This window comes from Gouania willdenowi, unplaced genomic scaffold (assembly GCF_900634775.1).
Source record: "Gouania willdenowi unplaced genomic scaffold, fGouWil2.1 scaffold_315_arrow_ctg1, whole genome shotgun sequence".
NCBI lineage: Eukaryota > Metazoa > Chordata > Actinopteri > Blenniiformes > Gobiesocidae > Gouania > Gouania willdenowi.
In genome coordinates, this window is record NW_021145076.1 from 891,417 (window position 1) to 914,058 (window position 22,642).

The 22,642-nt window shown below is 38.3% G+C and overlaps 1 protein-coding gene across 1 annotated transcript; it reads left to right on the plus strand.

Annotated features, from left to right (window-relative positions):
- The first annotated feature begins 423 nt into the window (after positions 1-423).
- Positions 424-21,823, plus strand: LOC114459457 (homeodomain-interacting protein kinase 2-like). The gene is made up of 11 exons (XM_028441707.1): positions 424-430; positions 13,937-13,944; positions 15,736-15,737; positions 19,902-20,077; positions 20,169-20,345; positions 20,467-20,648; positions 20,771-20,894; positions 21,017-21,136; positions 21,225-21,317; positions 21,489-21,658; positions 21,754-21,823. The coding sequence occupies exons 4-11, from the start codon at positions 19,913-19,915 to the stop codon at positions 21,821-21,823; spliced, it is 1,101 nt and encodes a 366-aa protein (XP_028297508.1). The 5' UTR covers positions 424-430; positions 13,937-13,944; positions 15,736-15,737; positions 19,902-19,912.
- Positions 21,824-22,642: the final 819 nt, after the last annotated feature.

Below are 22,642 nucleotides of genomic sequence, written 5' to 3' on the forward strand. Positions count from 1 at the left end.
AAAACCAATCTGTCCAGAGGTGTATTCCATAAAGGAGGGTTAAACTCTGAGTCTGTCCATAAACTCTGGGTCAACATACCCCACGATGGGAAACTCTGTGTATCTGATTCTATTACAGCTGGTATGAAGTGGGTTAATCAACCCTGAGTATGTAAACCTTGGGTTACTTTTATACATTCACTTATATTACAGTATTAAACAACATAAAGTCAATGTTGAGCCATAAATGTGTATTCATTTAAATTGAGTTTTTCCCCTTTACATTTACCACAGGTTTGTATTCAGGGAACTTTACTACAGACGTCAGTAGATGTTTTAATGTAGATCAACCTCTCAGTGACTTTCACTAAATGCTCTGTATCCACAATGTTAGAAAGAAAACTACCATTAGCAAAATAAAAATTAACAAACCTAACGCAACACATCATTAGTAATGATGTGAGTACGTCTGTGGTGTGTAATGTTACTAATGTGTGTCAGAGAACAGTGCCAAGGTACATAAAAGTGTTCCTTAAGAAGCAGTGTTCAGGTGGGCGGAGCCAGGTGGAAACCCAGGGTTACAAAACCTGCCAGCGTTTAGTTCACGGACAATGTTACCATGGTAACAGACTCAGAGAAGAACATACCTCACGTATAGGAATCGGATACTCAAGAGTTTCCCTCATTTGAGCCCAAACATACTCAGAGTTTGAAAATAACCCGCTTTATGGAATAAACCTCTGAAACATGTGTGGAATAAAACCTGCACTGCCATGAACGATTAGGGAACCTCTAATGCAATAATGTCTCTCAAAATGTTACTTTTTTGGAAATCTACTAAGCTTGAAATCCATAGACTACATCTCAGGGACCTAGTGTCTTCCCTAAAGGCAGACATACACTGTGCGATTTTTGGCCCATTTTGAGCCGACTTTTGACACGTGCGACTATTTTGTAGGATTGTGCGAGTCTCTGCTAGATCATGTGTCGTGCATCGTGTAGTATACATAGGGTCACGAGAAGCAATTAACACCTCACGACCAGCTCCCGATCAGCAATCGCAGGTTGTAAGGAAATTAAATGTGTTTGCAGCAAGGCAGCATAGTGCGCCTTGTGAGCCAGGTGGAGATTGTCGGAGCAAAACCCGCGGTGCTGACACAGCGATACACATCTACAACAACGAGTGGGCCAAAGAAAAGAAGAGTCGACAGTGAGTGCTGAGTGTTTAGTAATGGATGGACAAGTAAATACTTTTCACTAAAGTCCAGTCAAAGACTCTGTCTTATTATTTGTAAAGAAACTGTTGTGGTTTTATGTAAACTTTCAAGTCCCACCTGTGCCCATTGCAGCCCCAAATAATCCTGACAAATAACACATGTTATAATGTGTTGAACCAGCACGGAACAAGTAATATAATATTTGATAATAAATCAAAAACTAAATGAAACTCATTATCTGAATTAAAAAAAAAACAAAAACAAATGTAAAAAGTGCAGTAGAAAACAAAAAAAAAGAAATAAACTCAGTACAAGTATGAAATCAACTAACAGAGAACAAGTATCACCATGTTTCATAATGTAAGTATATTTCATAAATAAATCAAAAGTGAAAAACTAAATGAAATGATTTACCTGCATAAATAAACAAACATTAAAGTACAGCAGTCCAAATATTCAGGAAACAACAACACTTTGTTTACAATCTGTGCCAAAAAGCTGAAGAAAACAAAAAAGTAAAATAAATGTTTTAAATCAGATAATAAAAGTTTGTTTCTGGTTCCACTTCACATGCCGACGTAAATCATTATGTTTGTATTTTAGTTTCACGATACATTTTGATCCCAGTCACATATCTAATGTAGTCTTAATTTAATGTTCTTTTAATTTCTGATACATTGTAGGATTCTAAATTTGCCTAGTAATGATCTTTATTGTCGTTGAAGAAAGGGTTTTTAAGATGATTGGCATGAAATTGAACATGTCAACCTGTCATGTCTCCATTCTCTACCACACTTTGAGAAGCACTGCTCTACTGACAGGTCTGTCTCTCCTTAAATACACAAACCTTTCTTTAGAATTGGGGATACATTTGGGTGAAAGTTGCAAATCTGTAACGCATATGGTTGATTTGTTATGAAGTTTTATAAATTTTAACTTTAGACAAGAAAAAAAAGAATGTATGTATGCATCGGTGCTGGCCCCGCCCATCTGTCACTTTTTAAAAGTCCATGTGACCCCTGAGCCAAAAAGTTTGCCCACCCCTGGTCTAGAGGTTCCCTAATAGTTCATGGCAGTGCAGGTTTTATTCCACACATTGTTCTGGACAGATTGTCAAAGGTTTTCTGAGGACCAATCAGGAGCTATTGGCTGCACCTGTGATGTTCTCCCTCAGCTGACTCCAATCAGTAGCTCAGAGTCTGTATAAGAGGTGGGGGAGGCGTATCCCTTGTTCAGTTGAATGTGTGCTATTAGAGCATCAACACGAGGGTTGGGCATCGTTTGGATTTTAACGATTCTGATTCCCAATTTTGATTCCTGTTCTAAACGATTCTCGATTCCAATTCTTTGAGTTGTGCAGATAAACAGGACACAGATTTCGCAGAAGAACTTTTTAATTTGAAAAAGCCTTTACACAGGTCCCCAACTGTAAAAGTGAAACTTGCTGAAATAAAACTACAAACAAGTTGATATCAGTCTAAAAACAAATAGCTACAGGTAGATGTGAAACTAAGTAGCTACTTATTTTTCTCTGTTTAGAATGAACTCAGACAATTAAAAATGCTTTTTATTCTATTAACAAACAATTCTCTGGAAGTGTCACCGTCCTTACACTGGAAAACCGGCAAGTCTGTCATCAGAGGGAAGATTATATCATACTCTTCTTATAAGAAAAAACAGCAACAGATAGCAGAAAAAACAATTGAAGAAAAAATTAAGAAACTTATGGAAGAATAATAGAATAGAATAGAAGAATAATATTTTATTTTGCAACAATTACGATCCATAAACTTTGACTACAATAATAAATCAGGCAAATACTTAGCAAATCAGCTTAAACACAACGAATATAATTCCTTTATAGCAGCAATTTCTGATAACTCAGGTCAAACTTTAAACTCACCTCATGATTATTATCAAAACCTATACTCATCAAACTTAAACCCTGACCCTGAAGATATGAAAACCTTCCTCAATAACTTAAACCTACCACAGCTCACCATAGATCAGAAAACCACCTTAGACTCACCATTAACCTTACAAGAACTACAAAACGCTTTGGATAGTATGTCAACAGGCAAAGCACCAGGTCCAGATGGGTTCCCTGCTGAATTCCTAAAACATTTCTGGTCAATGCTGGCTCCACTATTTTTCAGAGTAGTAACAGAGATTAAAAATAAAGGTTATGTAGGAGGCCACATGAATACAGCGAACATTAAATTACTACTTAAACCAGACAAAAACCCCATGTTACCCTCAATCTACCGTCCCATCTCACTTATTAACACAGACATAAAAATAATTTCCAAAGCACTCACTTCCAGGTTAGAGAAAGTAGTACTGTCAATTATAAATAGACACTCCACAGACAATGTTAGAAGACTGTTTAATTCGATCAACATGGCACAGAACTCTGAGAATGCCTATGGTATTCTCAACCCGGGCGCTAGTCCTGCTATGGGCCACATTAAAATGTAGTTGGGGCTCAGGGTCAGGATAAGAAGTCAGTAACGTTGGCAGGCATGGGTAGCCTCAATCTCCCAATAGGTATCCATCAAAGTGGCCTGTAATGAAAGGATATACAGAACTTCAGTTAAACTGGAGACCAAGAACAGTGGTGTATACTGTACATATTTTTTTTTTTTTCTTTACCACTTGGAAATCTGTGGCTCAGGCTACACTCCGACAAATTTGGGAGTCGTGCACAGAGCCTGGCAACTTTACTTCCACAATGGTGATGAGGTAGGAGGCTCATGGGTTGCAATGAAGTAGAAATACATTTCCATGTAAATGATCGTTGTTCTACCTGGCTGTAAAATGATTTCCCATCCACACAGCCCAAAACATGTGGGATCCCTGCCAAATTAGAGCTGATTAAACTACTCACCCACCTGTTATCATCATTTAAATAATACAATATACAATTTGTACTCACCAGCAATCCTGTAGAATTCACCCTTTGTATTACCCACAGGCTTGTATCCTGGGAACTTCACAAACAAAGGAAGTAGGGATTTTAGTGTTTCTGATGAACCTGCATACCGTCGCTTTTCCAAGTGCTCAGCATCCCTGATATTATAAAGGAACCTGTCGTTAGCAAAAAAAACAAAGCGGCACACAAGATTTGTGTGGATTTGAGCGTACGTCTGTGGTGTGTAACGTTCCTAATCTGTGGTCTCATAAGATCAAGATAAATTAAAACCACTAGCGGCATCATAGTGTCTGAAGGAGTGGCCGGGGTTAGTAACCCATGTGTATCAAATATGAGACTATTTGAACTTTGTATATGAGAGTTATAGCGGTTTTCTATTATGATATGCACCATCTGAGAACGCAAAGTATGATGGGAAATTTTGACATTGAGCCCAGGTTTGGGATAGACAGTCAACATGTTTATCAATTATGAGGCTGTTTGACCTTTTGCAGTTGAGTTATATCAAAAAAGCCATTAACCCAAGATGGGCGACTTCCTGTTTGTTATGGGCGGGGTCATAATGTAACTTTCTGCTCATCTTGGGGGTAAAAATACATGTCAATTTGATGCAAATCCATCAAAAATCATTTTATTTTGCTTTTATTTGTTTTAGAAATGTTGATTTGCTGTTGCACTTTACAGCGCAGAGATGTGGGTCATATGGAAGTTCACCTCAATATGTGCAGATGTGCCCAATGTCTACCTACCTCTACTGAACCTTTCCTAGTCACTCCTTCTCCTTCACAACCTGCTTCAACAGCTGCACCAGTTCCCACTCTTTCACCTAAAGTACAGTCTAAAATGGTCAAATATCCTCACTGTAGCCTCTTATTATTCTGAATAAATGTCCCTACACATATCCAAAAGAAACACACAACACCATCACCTTCAGGAGGAACCTGGTAGACTACGCTCTTCTCATCATCAATGGTGACCTGGTGGAGAAAGTATGGTCCTTCAGGTTCCTGGGTGTTCACATCCAGGAGGAGCTCTCCTGGGACCATCAGACCCATCCTCTCTGACCCCTCCCACCCTGCTCCGCTCTGAAGGAGATACGGATCAATCAAAGCTCCACCTCCAGAATGACAAACAGTTTGTATCCCTGGGCCATGAGAACCATGAACAAAAAATAACCTTTTTCCTCCCATGACTCAAACTACATGCAGGGATTAAAGTGAAAAAAAATGATTTGACTGAAAAGAAATTGGCAAGCCCAACCCACATGGTATGCATTATATAGTGATTTAACAGTAGCCCACTACATCCAAAGTGCTTTTCCGACTCAAGCGACTGCCACATAGGCACCTGCACACACCTATAAAACAGAATGACAATCATCATAGTTTTATCGTACTAATTTAAATTGGTCTCAAAAAGGCCCTTAAGAATATGGTCAAACCATTTAGGTTTCAATAATTTCAAGAAAGGTTTTACCTAGCTTATTTAAGAAATAATTGTCCACATAGGATTCCAGTGCACATTTTATTTAAACCTCACAAAAACAGACTACAGTAAACATTTTATTTTGGACCCCAAACAGCTGCAAACATGGCAAAACTTCAGAAGTCACTTTTTCTTTTTAGCCACAAAGCCAAATGTCTCAAGCATGGCTACACCTGACCCTCGTTTTTTTTTGGCTTGACTTTCTATTGGAAGTAGAGGCAGTGGAAGGCCCAGGGGCCCTGGAGGAGGCAACAGGGGCCTTGGAGGAGGCAGCAAGCACCCTGGAGGCAGCAGGGGCATCACAAGCACGTTTACAACCCGGTCCATGTTAGTGGTGGTGGATTTGCCAACATTGAGGGAAAACATATGACCCTGTAGCTTGGATGACAACTCAGATTTGAACTGGGCACCAATGCCATGTGTAGACAGGTACGACGCGTGTGTATTTGACATCGACAATCTAGAAAGAGCACTTCGATCCTCGGCCATGGCAGTAACTAGTTTTACTAGGGGCTGGGCTAGAGTAAACGAAAGATCGTGTTCAGCTATGAAAGCACATATGCGCACTTTTTGGTTGCACACACGATCAGCCATGGAAATGGGGGCCTCGGCTGTTACTGTAACGGCACCAGGCAGAGAGGAGGTATGTTTCAGCGCTCGAACAGCAGGCTTGTGTTTAGCATCTGCAGCATGGCGTGCTAACACTTTCTTGCCATTGCCGCCATACGGGATTTTTTTATGACAAATAACGCACATACACACACCTGACAATGTCATCTTTTTGCACCATGTGCGAAACAGCTTTCCATCATCCCCCGCTTCGTCTAACCAAGCCCATCTCCATTTGTTCTTTATCTTCCCGTCAATTTGACCAGTGTCAGTACCCTCTTCAGCAAACAACGACTCCATGCTGTCATTAGGCTCAGTCAAGTTACCTGGGAAGGTTTTACGAACTAAGCATGCTGAATCCAAACAACAAAGAGAAACGCGCCCCGCAATAATCTACCGTAAACCATAAGGTAGAATAGCGTAATGTCTACTGCTACACTGAAGATTATACATTCAACTGGTTATACTGCCGCTAGCCTAGGCTAGCTTACTGCAGAACGACAAAATGCCAACATAAAAAGCAGAACATTTTTTAACTTACCTTATAAACTGATCTTTATCCATGGCCCAACCATATCCATACATACTTGCCAACCCTACCGATTTTCAGTGTACCTCCCGAAAATCTCCCGGGGCCACCATTCTCTCGATTTTCTCCCGATTGCCGCCCTGACATTGTCCGGGCGGACCGTCCTTCACTGAGCATCGTTTCCGGCCGGACAATAATACACCGCATAAGAAGAGGAAGAAGAGTCTTCTTCCTCTTCTTATGCGGTGTAATCGTAATAATATTGTTGTAATAATAATTTTTCCGTCTCATAATTTTAATTTGACGGAATTCCGTCACCCAGACGGAGAACTTTAATCCCTGTACATGTGCAATAATCTACATCAAAGTGTAATACACTAAGTTATATTTATTTATCTCCTCAATGGTCACTTTATATTTTTATATTGTGTGTATGGTAATGCATAAAGTTTGCTGAGTAGTTTTATTAGTATTATATATTTATAGGTCTTTCCTTTTCCAGTATTTTATTTGTGTTTTATGTCATTATTGGAGAGCACCTTAATATTGTATATATGTACAATGACAAAAGCTTCTATTCTTTTTTTTTTTTTTTTTTAAATGTCTTTATTTAATTTCATTTCAATTCAACTTTATAAAAAGCCAAGAAAATATAACATTAAGAAAAAACAACAATTCCACATAAACAAGCATCAGCTACAGTGGAGAAAAAACTGTTTTAGAATAGAAGCTTTTATTTTATTTTTATTTCTTACCAGGAATTTAAAAGTTAAGGTTAGCCGCAGGTGCAGGAAAGTTGATGGTCTGTAGATGTTGCAGGAGGTGAAGGTGGCCGAGTTATTGTACAACAGGATTTATTTTTAAGTTAACAAATTGTTATATCTTGATTTTATTTGTCATTCATCATTAATGGCCTCTGTAAAAAAAAAAAATTAAAAAAATTCAGTATGTTTTAAAGCTGTAGGGAACTACTGCAAAAGAGTCAAAGAGCCACATGTTGCAGACCCCTGGTTTAGTTCAATGACGTGTGAAAGTCAAAGTGAGTCAGGTCACACAGAGAGGAGAGGGTGAACAATTAACCACCTGCACCTGTGCTGCCTTCACTCAACCTGGGATTTTCTGCCTCCTGCTAATGGTTGAATATATTCTACTGTAAAGAGGAGACTTTGATAAAGAAGTGTTTTAGATCAAACTAGTTCAGCTCTTTCTGATCAATCTAAGCACTCTTCTAACCTGGATATCAGGGATCATATGTTAGGGTTTCCTATAGAGACTATTTTCCCACACTCTCCTGGGGAAAGTGAATGCACCTCATAATGAAATGCAGAGCAGCTGATGGAGAAGCTGTGAGATGTTACAGAAGCTGAGCTAACATGCTAATGAACCCTTGTTCACTCCTTTAATATTGTAGTTACTGGTTTTCTCATTGTATTATTATTGTGTAATTTCCCTTCAGGGATCAATATCATGATTATTTTATGCTTTTATCTTAGTATTGCTGTTATTATTATTATTAATCCTATATTAGTGAAGAACGACACACACCACTGCGTCTGTTTGAATCTGCAAGAAACGATGTGACAAGTCATTGTTGCCAGATTGGGCTGTTTTTCTGTCAATACATTTGAGGGTTTTTGTGTGTTTAGATTTTTAAACAGAATATATATCTGGCAACACTGCTGGTTGTGCTAATCCTACATTTCCCATGAACACTATGTTGTGACATGTCATGCAACAGTTGGCTTTATTTAAAGTACTGTGACATTTGGCAAAAGGAGAATTAAAAGACAAGCAATTCTGCATTACGTATAATATCAAATAAAAAACTCTACCACCACCTCCTGGCTCTTTATAGATACTGCACTTACAAGATGTTTAACTGATAATATGAACTGCTTTGCTAAAATTATTGATTCTTAAACTATAATTGCTTCACATACTAAAAGACTTGTTAAACGCTGACGCAGCATTTGATTCTAAGCTCATTTATAACAATATGTCCCACTTGTCATTACAAGGTCATTTATTAACAGCAACAAGCAGGAACTCCTTTAATGGAAACAGAAACCACCTAGTCATATCCTGAACACATGAATGACAAATGCAATAATGACAAGAGAAAACACAAGTGTGGAAAAGCCAAAGCACAGAATAATATATATATATAAACATTTTTTAAATTTTATACATGAAGGGATGCATTGAATATTAATACAAAAAGATGGAAAAATGGATAACTCTGAAATACAACTGACAGTGATTAAAGGTCCACTCTACACGGAAAAATGCATGAAAAAAATATTTGGAGCAAAGTATTATGTATGTATGTATGTACAGTATGTATGTTTGGTGGAGGCTCATTTTGAAGAGAGAAGTTTGTCTTCAGGGCAGTGGAGGTTCTTTTATTATCTGTGTAAAAACAGGCAGATATTAGTCAGCTTGTATCAAATCCATTTCAACACTACTGTCAGTCAAAGTGCACTGCTAAACCCTCCTTACTTTTTGTGTTTTTTTACATTTCTTCTTCTTTCTGGTGGTTGGTTTGGCATCCACAGCTTCACTGTCCTGTTGTGTTTGGCACAAAAAAGTGAATTGTCCACTGACAATCCTCACTCTGGTATGTCAGGAATGTCAGAACGTTACAGGTGCACTGATGTTGTGAGACAAGTCCTTGTACCTTTTGTTGTTTTGTGAATGACTGGCACAGACTAACTCCACAAGCTGAGTCTCCTTCCTGGTTTTGTCCTGAAATAATGTTAAAAATTGAACTTTAATATTTTTTTCAAAGGGCTTTGTTTTTCTGTATTATAGCATGTTTCTTCAGTTAAATGATTGTCTTTAAGTTCCTATCATTTTTTCATTAATACTAGTATATGTATCATTCAGCGATTCATTGTTTTAGAATGTATAGCATGTCATTTCTATACTGACTTATAATGATATAATAATTTTTACAAAATATAATCAAATCAAGTATAATATACATGCACACCCACATATATATGATTTTAATAATATGTCATTAAATATGTACTATGCATGTTATATTTATATATTTACAATTGAATAATTCATTTATATTATATTAACAATGTAATTATATTTAATACTTTAAAAACGTTCTGAAGTACAATTAGCAACGTATTAAATTAATCAAAAATATCAAATCAATTATATTTAATAATATGGAATTATTTTTAGTATCATTACTATCATATATTAAATTATAATGATCATATATAATTTCAGAAATTATTTCCATTATTTATTATTTCGGATTATTCAAATAATTTCCTTCTGGGATTAATATTTCTAATTCTGAAATGTAATGTTTTTATATTTAGGATTAGTGCTGTAAATAATCAAGCATGGGTTCTCAAAAAGTTTTCTTTTAATTTATCACTTTTGGCATTAGTGAAAATAGTATTTATTACTATGATTATTATTACTATAGTTGCCAATATTCAATATTGAGCTATTTTGTTATGGATGTTAAAGGGCCCCTAACACTGGTTCTACACATTTTCTCTAAGTTGAATAAAATTACAAGTCTTTATGCTTTCAAATTGAAGTAAACCACACTGACACAAAACAAACAATATTGACTAAACAATGAAGGTGCACCTGAATGTAATACAGTGCCTTGTGAAAGTATTCGGCCCCCTTGAACTTTTCGACCTTTTGCCACATTTCAGGCTTCAAACAAAGATATGAAACTGTAATTTTTTGTGAAGAATCAACAACAAGTGGGACACAATCATGAAGTGAAACTAAATTTATTGGATATTTCAAACATTTTTAACAAATTAAAAAACTGAAAAATTGGGCGTCTAAAATTATTCAGCCCCCTTAAGTTAATACTTTGTAGCCCCACCTTTTGCTGTGATAACTGCTGTAAGTCACTTGGGGTTTGTCTCCATCAGTTTTGCACATTGAGAGACTGGAATATTTGCCCATTCCTTCTTGCAAAACAGCTGGAGCTCAGTGACGTTGGATGGACAGCGTTTGTGAACAGCAGTTTTCAGTTGTTTCCACAGATTCTGGATTGGATTCAGGTCTGGACTTTGACTTGGCCATTCTAACACCTGGATATGTTTATTTGTGAACCACTCCATTGTAGATTTTGCTTTATGTTTTGGATCATTGTCTTGTTGGAAGACAAATCTCCGTCCCAGTCTCAGGTCTTTTGCAGACTCCATCAGGTTTTCTTCCAGAATGGTCCTGTATTTGGCTCCATCCATCTTCCCATCAATTTTAACCATCTTCCCTGTCCCTGCTGAAGAAAAGCAGCCCAAACCATGATGCTGCCACCACCATGTTTGACAGTGGGGATGGTGTGTTCAGGGTGATGAGCTGTGTTGTGTTTACGCCAAACATAACGTTTTGCATTGTTGCCAAAAAGTTCGATTTTGGTTTCGTCCGACCAGAGCACCTTCTTCCACATGTTTGGTGTGTCTCCCAGGTGGCTTGTGGCAAACTTTAAATGACACTTTTTATGGATATCTTTAAGAAATGGCTTTCTTCTTGCCACTCTTCCACAAAGGCCAGAGTTGTGCAGTATACAACTGATTGTTGTATCGACATCCGGCTTTAAACTTCTCCACAACAGTATCTCGGACCTGCCTGGTGTGTTCCTTGGTCTTCATGATGCTCTCTGCGCTTTAAACTGACCTCTGAGACTATCACAGAGCAGGTGCATTTATACGGAGACTGGATTACACACAGGTGGATTCTATTTATCATCATTAGTCATTTAGGTCAACATTGGATCATTCAGAGATCCTCACTGAACTTTTGGAGAGAGTTTGCTGCACTGAAAGTAAAGGGGCTAAATAATTTTGCACGCCCAAGTTTCGATTTTTTATTTGTTAAAAATGTTTGAAATAGCCAATAAATTTCGTTTCACTTCATGATTGTCTCACTTGTTGTTGATTCTTCACAAAAAATTACAGTTTTATATCTTTATGTTTGAAGGCTACAATGTGGCCAAAGTTCAAGCGGGCCGAATGCTTTCGCAAGGCACTGTATGTAGCGTGTCCATTTAAAAGGAATGAACTGGTTCTGTGGGTGGTCTATTTAAATGGATGCAGTCGTCATGAACCAAGGCCACTTGGCTTAGGATGGAGTGGACGGTCGAGTCGTCTGATAAATGAAAATATCAATGAATCTTCAAATAATGAGCAACTTATTGCAAAGATAAATCAGCACATGCATTACATTAATTATATAAACAACATTTTTTAATCACTAGCACACTATTGAGATGTGCTGAAAAGAAACGGGCTATTGTAACATACATTTTCCATGATAGTAAGGCTGGGCAGGAGATATACCTTGATAAATCAATATGGGACAGTGATATGGAGGTCATCGGAAGGTTTCAACTAGTTTTAAGATTTTGGATCTGGGAATATTAAATATTTTGAACTTTAAAAATAAACATGATAAATTATAAAATACTGAGGATTATGATGTTGGCCTGTAAAAAGGAACCAGGAGATGGCGCTGTGATCTGGTGATCTGCTTTAAATGTTCAAAGTTTAATGTAAAAGCCTTCTGCAAGAGATAAAATGTGAACCAATGAACTTACCTTCTTTGCTTTAGGAGACAGCTGGAAGTCCGCCAGGCAAGACAGATGAGAGGGAGACACTTTCTCTATGGCACTTAGGGCTGTGCCCCTGAACCAGATGGGGTTCAGTGGAAGGAAGCTCTCCTTCTCCTGTAAAACACAAAGCAGACACTATTACTTACAGTTTGTCCTGTCAAAAACCATCCAACAGCATCTTAATGGAACATTTGAAGAATCACAAACCTGCTGATGAGCCATCCTGCATTTGGGAGAACTTCTGGACTTTGGAGATTCTCCAGGAGGGCTCGTCTGCAATGATGAAAAGCATCACATTGAATTAAAACAACACGTAAACTGTCACTAGTCCTAAAGTGATCATTGTATGATGCCACATTTTACCTTGCCACCCAGACCGATGGTCCGCCACTGATGGGAATCAGGGCTGCGTGGAGCTGGGGAGCTCTCCCTCACAACCAGTTTAGGAGTGACTTTCCTAATTGGAGGTGATGTCTTGGGAGAGACCCAGGGTGTAGGAGGTGGTGTCTCCAGATGTTGGCTGGCAGCGGACCAGAACAACTGGACAAGGATGTGCATCCCCTTATCATCACTCAGATGGACCTGCAGAAATATTTTATTATCAATGTGTCAATGAGCATCTGGTGTTGACTCATTTAAAGTTAACAACTTTGTTTTTCTTAGATATTGTACTCACACCATCCTTGCTCCACAGTGCCAAGTTGCTTAGAGGGAAGTGCTCTGTAGCGCTGAAGTACGGAACACCTTGAAAAACAAAATAAAACATCATCATGGTACCAATATATTCATTTAGACTTATGAATTGTTATAATGCAGTTCATATATTTTTTCTTTTGATTTCTTAATGAATGGATGTAGATAATATTTTTCTCTTACCCAAACGAGCAGTCACACGGCGGTACTCTTGCCGAAGCAGGTTCTGGTGTTGGGAGTCAACAGCCAGGCGCGGAGGGAAGTCGACGACAAAAACCTGCACAAAATAAAATGTGATAAAATTAGAATTACGCTATCATACAAAATCACACACATGTTCACTAAGTCAAAAGCTACAAGATATGAAAGAAAAGCTCACTTTAGACTTTGACCAGCCGTTGCTGCAAGTGGTGAGGAGGTTTTTAAAGTCCCCACCAGCCACGTCAACAGTGGTGCTGGTCAGCTTGTTGCCTGGGGCCATGACGCAGATTGTGTGAGGTGCGCGAGGAACTGTGGTGTGCAGAACTTCGGTGCGGATCTCTGAAGCAGAAGCCCCGCATGCCGACAGGAAACCAAAGCTCAGCTGAGACTCTGTCATCCAGACGTAGCCATCTACAATAGCACGTAGATGGGAGTTCCCGACAATCAGAACAGTCTGCAAAACAAATACCACAGCTTTAGCATTAAAATCACAAATAAATTACAATATAAAGTACTTCTTTGACAAAGTGAGAGATTCAATAATAGTAATACCTTTGTTATGGCCATTTTTATATTCATCATCATATCGTCAAATGTATGTTCATGTGTACAATTTGTCATGTTTTAATACATGATGACTCCATTACTCTTTACACTTTTGGACAGAATCATGTTAGATTAAACAGTACAGATCGTATTGTACTCAGTGCAACACAGTCTCTGCTGAGCCAAAACTCAAACTCACATGCAGATATACACGAACGCACACACTATCAAGGACAGATAAGAGTGGCGCCCAATCTTCCTCCGTCTTCATCATCCTCCAACATTTCCACTGTGGGAGCATCTGACTCCCTCCTTTTCTGTCTTTCAGGGTTGGGACCTTTTCTTATCTGTATAAAACCTTAAGCTGAAACTGTGAGACAGAGCGGCTCTGCCTTCGGACGTCCGGCCGGACGGTCACTAATTTTTGTTCCACTTTGTTCCATATTTGTACCTTTTTACTTAGTTTTAGAATAAACCTTTTTTATAAAATCATCAATGCTTCGCCTGGACTCCATCACTCAACCAGGGCAATAAATCATGTCTCCAAATGAGGTCAACCGCAAATTCTGCCGTAACACCTTCTTGCCAGGGAGCTCAGGCGGAATGTCCGACTTGAAGTGGCGCCCGGTTAAGGGCAAAGTCAGCCATTCCAAGACCCTGTGGTGGTAACCAGTTTACAAAAAGACAGAGCAAAAGATAATTAAAAAGGGATTTCAGACATATAGAGATAACATACAACTATCACTGTTTTCTACTAGTGACTGAAAACACTAGTTAAAAAAAAGGCGATAGATTAGTGCTTTACATGATTCAATTGTTTAAAATCAATAAGAACATTTAAAATCATCAGTAAAATCATCAACAAACACATTACAATCAACAACATGACCAAAAGTCTCTCTCTCAATCATATGCAGTGTAGAAAAAAAGTACCTTTAACTTTGATTTAAAAATGTTCACATTGGATACTGACTTCAGCTCTGCTGCAGTTGTTTGTTATTTTTATTTGTTTTTAAAATGGAATAATCAAAGAACGAAGGGTACACGGATTCATTAGATATGTCTCAAACACTAGAACCTTGTTGTGCTTTTCAATACAACCAGCATTGTGGCGACAACCAGTTGTTCATTTGTGTATGTGCGTTTATTTTTATCACACAGATTACAATGTATTGTCCCTTTTGTGGATTCAGCCTGCAGCATGAAACCCCATTCTGCAGTTCCTGTGGCAAAAACTTAAATTCTTACTTAATGTTGATCAGCCTGGTACAAGCAAAGGTAACGTTTCTTCTGTTACTTTCTGTAAAATTAGGTTTTGCCCATCTACATTCTATATTGTATTATTATTATTGATGATGCACTCTTTGAATAATATTTTATTGAAATATGTTAATGCAGAAAACCCAGGAGAAAATGCACTGGCTTCGTTCCTGAATTTCAGGAGTCTAAAAGAGAAGGAACGGAGATTGTGTTTCCAAAAGAAAAAAGAACCTTTGAAAGACAATCCAGTAAAGGTAAATTCTTTTGTGTGGGCTAATAATTTGTGAGTTCATTCTGATATGTATTTTTAGTGTTGATTTAAACCATTTACAGTGACCTACTTCTTTGTTTCCTTGCAGATTTCAGTGGGCCTTATGCGCATGAAAGATGGAGGACTGAAACCTGTTAGAGGAATGGTACTACCCCTGATAGTGAGGCAGGGTTCAATGCTGACCAATTGCTTAAAGCCGCCGAACAGAAAATGAGGACTTTAACAAAAATTTGCAGGATGGTCCGTACCTTCTGCTCTACCCCGATGGCACGAAGATTTCTTGTATACCAGGGACAGAAACACCCTTCTCTCTGAAACACAAGGAGGCAGTGGGGAGAGGCATACCAACGCATCACAATTGTATATTTGTACAACTGAAGATTACTCTACCAACTGTAAGTGTTAAAGTAGTTAATAACCAACACGTATTGCTCTCTTAAACCCAGGTAGTATCCCAAGTTAATGAATCACTGCTCTGACCAAGTCTGTCTAATCCTAGATTTCACAGCTCAACAATCCAACTCAGACTCATCTGATCAGAGGTAGTTATTACAAGTAGAAGTGCTGCAGAATTCTGTTCGGCTGATACAGTAGTGAGTGAAAAATTGTCATATACTGTCCCTACTTGCATGATATAAGTGCAAGTCATAGATGGTAGACCCTTGGATACCTGATTGCTTTGTTGCATTGTTAAAAGTCAACATGATCTAAAAATGAAATTAAGTAAATAAAAATATGCTAAGTGCTACTGATTGAAGCGAGTGTGTATTTTCTGTCATAGCAAAAGGGTTCAAAATGACAGGCAAATGGAGAATATTTGATTCTTTACATGAAACATTCACAGATTATTGATGGTTTTAGTATGTTTGTAGGAGGTGCTGTACTGAAAACATTTACAAATACTGAAAATGGCATATAATTGCACTGCACTCTTGCTGTACTATGCTGTATATTAAAGGCAGGGTTGGTAATTTCCTCCAGATTCCGTTGAATCTTGTCTTTAGGTCCTGACAGAAATGAATAATACGTGCTCTGAAAATAAGGTGAAGAAAATCTGTCATCTGTAGCAGTTGTCAGCACTTAAAAACTTCAACCAATGTCTGTATTCAGTGCAAGTTTCATGAATCAATCATACATCCATGTATTCATGTCATGCAATGCACGAGCCCACACTCAAAGCATGAGCTGAAATCTGATTCTGGACCAATGGGCCCTAGTGCATGTAGGTGAGGGGCACGACTTTTTAGGAAGCAAAGATGGGAGGGGGGTGGTGAAGGTGAAGCACAAAGAGAATACCACTTTCAAAATCATGCTAGTTTTTTGCAAATTACCAAACAAGGCTTTAAATAGTATGAATGCTATATAGTAATAGTATATAGTAATATTCAATTGAAATAAAGCCAAATAATCAGATTTATATTGTAACATAGAGATCCAGTACTCACCTGTGAGGCACATGGTACATAGCCTCTGGTTTACCAGATGGGCACTGGGATTGGCGAACAGGACGAATAGTGTGTGTGTTCCACAGCTGCTTGTACTCATCCAGTTCTTGCTGCAGGACACCCAAGAAGCAGTACCCGCACCAAACTTGTATGTTCATAACTGCCATTAAAAAGATGTCTCGCCTTCAAGTCCACAAACAAATCAATCCAAATTGACTCCTAGGCAGAAATCACATTTTACTGTAATGTTGCACCAAGATATTATTATTATTAGGGATGTGAAAAAAACATTGTCAGAAAACAAAGTGACAAAAACCTTTGTTTACGGAAGTAGGACCACCAGCTTTCAATGCGTTGGTTGGATGTTGAAGTGCCATACATGTGGCTTTTAGCTCCTGCAAATTCATCTGCATGCTCAGATCTCAAAGTACAGTGAAGTGCTGCCTTCAGTCCATTTTCTGTGCCGCAGTCTGTACGAAGGCGCTTTGGAACAACTTGAAATTCTGCAACACACTGCATATAGTTTGCAGCAATGATCTCAGGGTCATTGCTGGACTTTCCACATTTGAGCCACATGATTTTTCTGGAGAAGACGTCAATACATCCACTTATTGCTATTCCAAAAGGCTTTAATTTATCATATCCGTCAACATGCCAGACTTCATTGGGACCCATTGAGTAGTATCCTCTTCGAACAAATCTTCATCTCGAGTGGTTTTCTACTCCTGATGGATTCATTTCTCCCATTAAGCGCATCACATCATCTCTTCTGACTATAAGGGAGTACTTTTGTTTAAGAGTCTGCCACATTGCTCGGTAACCAAGCAGCTGGCCCGATCCCTTCAGTTCCTCAGAAATAGCCACCTGCACAGCAACAGTTGAAGAATAATTGTCCCTCCTGGTCAGGCCTGAATCCTGTAGTCTGCGTTTTAAGGTGCTAAGGCTCAATGAAATGTTGTGCTTAGTTGCCAGTAAGTCCATGATTATTTCATATCTGTGGCCCTCTTGAAATACTTATTGATGAGTTCATCCTCCACCCCAGCTGCAGGACCTGAAACACACAATTTGAAGTGTGTTTCATATGTGGATTTTCAATGTCCTTCAAGCATTACAATATACAATAATAAATAATACTCACCAATACAGCAATACATGACCTTGAAGGGAATGACTGTCAGAACTAAATGTACCTTCATCTTGAAAACACCTTAGAAACTGAACATCTCTGCCACATGAATCACATTGTGACAGGATGGGTTGAAGGTTCGCTCCACAAAATGGACAAAACATAACCTGTTAAAAGATAAAGAGAAGCAAAGTTGTTAGCCATCATCTATTTCATACAAACCATGTGGTATTTTTGCAGGGGAAGGAAATTAGTCTTTTTATACTTTTATAACTATAATCTAGGCAATTGTGTGCAACCAAGGAAATTATTAATGAATCTGAAAACTTGTGTTCCTCTGGCAGAATTAATTAATTCAATGTTGCATTGATATGTCTGATGGTGTTGCAATGACCATGTTAACTGGCAACTTTAAGCCGAATGCGTCTGTGGTTGCTATGGTTACTCATGATTCTGATCTGTGTGACAGAAAATCATTAAACACACATGAATATCCGTGTACCCTTCGTTCTTTGATGATTCCGTTTTAAAAACAAATAAAAATAACAAACAAACTGCAGCAGAGCTGAAGTCAGCATCCTATGTGAACATTTTTAAATCAAAGTTAAAGGCACTTTTTTTCTACACTGCATTATGATTGAGAGACTTTTGGTCATGTTGTTGATGTAATGTGTTTGTTGATGATTTTACTGATGATTTTAAATGTTCTTATTGATTTTAAACAATTGAATGTTTTATCATGTAAAGCACATTGAGTTGCCTTGAATATGAAATGCGCTATATAAATAAATTTGCCTTGCCTGGCCTTGGCAAGTAAAATGTTTATTTTGCACGTTATAAACACCGCTAACAGCAGCCGTCAAACACACAACGGAAGTTGGTCATAAGAAATGAGGAGCACCAGTAGATTCATTACACCACCTCTGGTTCCACATATGTGCATGTTTTACGTTACATCATTTTTATGTTTTCATTTATTTATGTATTATTAACGTTTCAATTCACCAGTAACGTGACTTATGAGTTGCTTTCTTTTTAAGTGTCGGAGCGGGAGCAAAAGTCCGCCCAGTCACCAGTTTATCTAGATACTATGTGGACCGTAACACTGTTCGGTAAATTTGGCAGATATTTACAGATTCAGACTTCCAGCATCAAGTAATTCTTTAAAACAAAACGTCATCGACACATATATTACCACCTCTGCCATCAGTGTGAGGTGGGACAACATGACACATAATTTCCATCAAACGCAGCAGTTACCACGGCACATTCGGCTAAAAGTTATCAGTTAACATGGTGACTCTTTTATAACCGCAACACAAGTCGTCTCTTGAACGTGATTGAGAAATTTACACTATTATTCAAGTACAACCTACAAATGGTCTACTGTTGCTGTTAAAAGTATCCCTATTCAACTTTCACTTACTTTCACATGTGTTTCGATTCTTCTTCTTCTTTTCTTCTTCTTCTTTCTTCTTCTTCTTCTTCTTCTTCTTCTTCTTTTCTTCTTCTTCTTCTTCTTCTTCTGTTATGGAGGGTTAGAAACATCCGCCACAAACGTGTCCTCTGTAATACCGGTCTGTCTGAAATACTTCCGTTGCGGAAACACTCCGTTGTGACCTTTTTGCATTTGTGTTGTGGCCTTTTTGCATTGTGTTGTGAATCGTTTGTGTTCGTTTCTGTAAATGCAATTCACCTGACACTTACCCAGCCACCGTAGTTTCCTATAATGTACATGCATGCATTCAGTGTGGACAAATGAACCTAAAGTACTTAATACTGTACCTAACTATTTTTGAAGTATCTGTACTTTACTATTAATCTTGAGGGATATTTTTTTTATTACGTTTCTATTGATGCTTTTGTGACTCAGTACTTTCTCTCCTGGGCTTTTTTTCTAACCCAAACTTTAAAAGTGACAGAACAATATTTCCTTCTTTGTGTGAGTATTAGTGTTTAATTACTGAATACTAACCATGTGCCCTGTCTATCCACTTTGACAGCACATCCTCTAATGGTAGGGCATGCCCTCCACAGCCCCTCCACTCGGTACACAATCCTAGAGTTTATGGGAGAAGGTAGCTTTGGGAAAGTTGCCAAGTGTCGTGCTCACAACAGCAGCAAATTGGTGGCAGTAAAAATCCTAAAGAAGGAGTATTTTCAAGATGTGCAGGACGAAGTAAGTGTTTGGTGCCTTCAACAGAACTTTAACGATGAATTTTTGGGATAAAGTGATATGAAGGTGATCTAATTGTGCTTTTTCCCTCCAGCTGTCAGTGTTGAAGACCATCAGCTCTCTGAATGCTGACCACTTCAATCTGGTGACATTCTATGAGCAGTTTGAATACCTGGGCTATAAGTGCCTCGTCTTTGAGCTGTTGGACGTGGATTTGCTCCACCTGGTCCGTTCACTGAACGTCAACTACATCCGTCCTATTGCAAAGCAGGTATGAATCTTTTTATTGCTTGCTGATGGATTAAGAAAGCCTTGAGTTCAAACCTGAGCTTAAACAGCTCCATAAGAGGAACTCCATTCTCATCCTGTCTTTTCTCATTGTGTCCCTGCAGCTGATGGTGGCATTACAGGGACTCAAAGCTGTAAGAGTAATGCACACTGACATCAAGCCAGACAACATCATGATGGTCAACATTGATGAAAGTCCATTCAGCGTAAAGCTCATTGATTTTGGAATGGCTTCTTCCATCTCTGCCGCCATGCCCGGGCTCACACATCAACCCATCGGCTACAGGTATGAGGGTGTCACCCTGAATGACTTATGGGTTTTTGTGACAAACGTGTGTTATTTTAATGTTGCTACTTAATGCTGTGATATAGAGTTCTAAAGTCTATTTCATTCATTTTGCTTCACAGGGCCCCAGAGGTTTGTCTTGGCCTTCCTTACTCGGGGGCCATTGACATGTGGGGAGTGGGCTGCACGCTGGCATTCCTCTTCCTAAATGACAACCTCTTTCCTGTCCACTGTGAATACCTCATGGTAGGTTGTCTTTTCTATAAACATCCCTCCATTCATTTAATTACCCACGTGCTCTTTTTTACAGGTATAGAAAGTATTGAAGAACTGCCCCTAATGTGTATAATTGTGTGTTCTTTGTGCAGATGCAGAGCATGGTGGAGATGCTGGGAATGCCATCAAAGCACCAGCTCCACTTTGGCCTATACAGCAAGAAGTTCTTTTGTCATGAGGTGGATGAATTGGGCACAAGATGGAGGCTGCTGGTAAAACATAGTTTTTATTGTTTGTTGAACCTTGACTGTTACCCTAAACTTATCTTAAACCCCTTGTATTGTTATTGTGTTTCCTCAGACACCAGAAGAGTACACCTCTAGGAACAAAAGACAAGCTGAGGAGTGGCCAGAATATCGTCCACATTTGTCATCAGTAGATGACCTGCTCCATTTAAGTGTTCTCTATGATATGAGTTCAAATACTTAGAGATCTCTTCTTTAAAATGTAACCTACGTTAGACATGTTTATAAGCTGAATTTACTCACCGTTTCTTTTTTTGTTAACATGAGCAAGAGAGGTATGAACTAGTGTATTGACCTAACTTTCTATTTTTTAATCCAGATGTCTGAACTCGGGGATAATGAGACGGTGGAAGACAGGAAGGCCTTCATCGAGTTCCTGAAAGAACTGTTGAATCTGGATGGGGAAGAGAGAATCTCTCCCATTGATGCTCTTCAGCATCCCTTCATTACGGGGTCATACCTGAGCCAGGAGCCAGACAACAGAGAACAGTGAGTAACTGCACTGTGAAAGCAATCACGCACATGGAGATCAACTTGTTGTTCTTTTGAATTTTGTACTAATCATTTTTTTATTTTTCCTCTAGTCAAACCGATGCACAGGACATTGAAGCACATTCACATGAAGATTGGGATGCTGAGTACCCTCTTTTTTAAAGGAAACTGGAAATTTGTTCTCATTGTGGCATATTAGCCCAAAGGTTGAGATACCGAGTACCCTCTCTCATGCAATTGGCACAAGTAAACATTCTGAGGAGTAATTTCTTGTTCTTTTTTGTATTTTTTTAGTATATTTGTTTTTTTCAATGTATTTTTCAGGTAACTGTATTGAATGAATAATCTGAGTATATTTTTTCATTTCAATGTATTTGTAAATAATCCTATTGCATGAATAATTTAGCCACATTTTTTTTACAATAAACATTTATGACTTACCTGCTTTGTTAATTGTTTTCATAGTTTCATGTTTCATTTTTTTTTTTTAGCTTTTCAGGGAATTCCATGACATTGTAGTGTGCTAAAAGTTCTGCAGAGCTGCTAAATCTCCTTGAATAAAATGAAAATGGGCTTTTTATAAGTCACTAAGGGTTATGGCATATTACCCAAAACAATATCAGGCTTAAAACTAATTCAAAACTCCAACTTGGTAGCATGATCTCATCTTCCTCCTATGGTTACAGTCCATGTGGCCTTTGTCCTGTCTATTCACCTCGTGCAATTCTCCAACAATAATGCCACTGATAAAATAATAAATCATATTTAGAATTGGTAAATTTTTTTGTAATGGAATAAAATCTGACAAAATATTAATGATTTAAATACACTTTAGTTCACCCAGTGTGGTGCGTCCTAAAGAAAGACAGCTCATATGTGGAGAAACACCGCTATCGAGTGGCCACAATAGTACATTACTGGTTTATATCTCAACTGTAAATATGAGTGTCTGACACAGACACAATGTGTATTTGATTATAG

What these genes read in the sequence shown, in the direction of transcription:
- LOC114459457 (XM_028441707.1), top strand. Translation starts at nt 19,913, where the DNA reads ATGGTAGGGCATGCCCTCCACAGCCCCTCCACTCGGTACACAATCCTA. An exon ending in TCCGTCCTATTGCAAAGCAG is followed by an intron (nt 20,346 to 20,466) that starts GTATGAATCTTT and finishes GTGTCCCTGCAG; the next exon opens with CTGATGGTGGCATTACAGGG. An exon ending in GCACAAGATGGAGGCTGCTG is followed by an intron (nt 21,137 to 21,224) that starts GTAAAACATAGT and finishes GTGTTTCCTCAG; the next exon opens with ACACCAGAAGAGTACACCTC.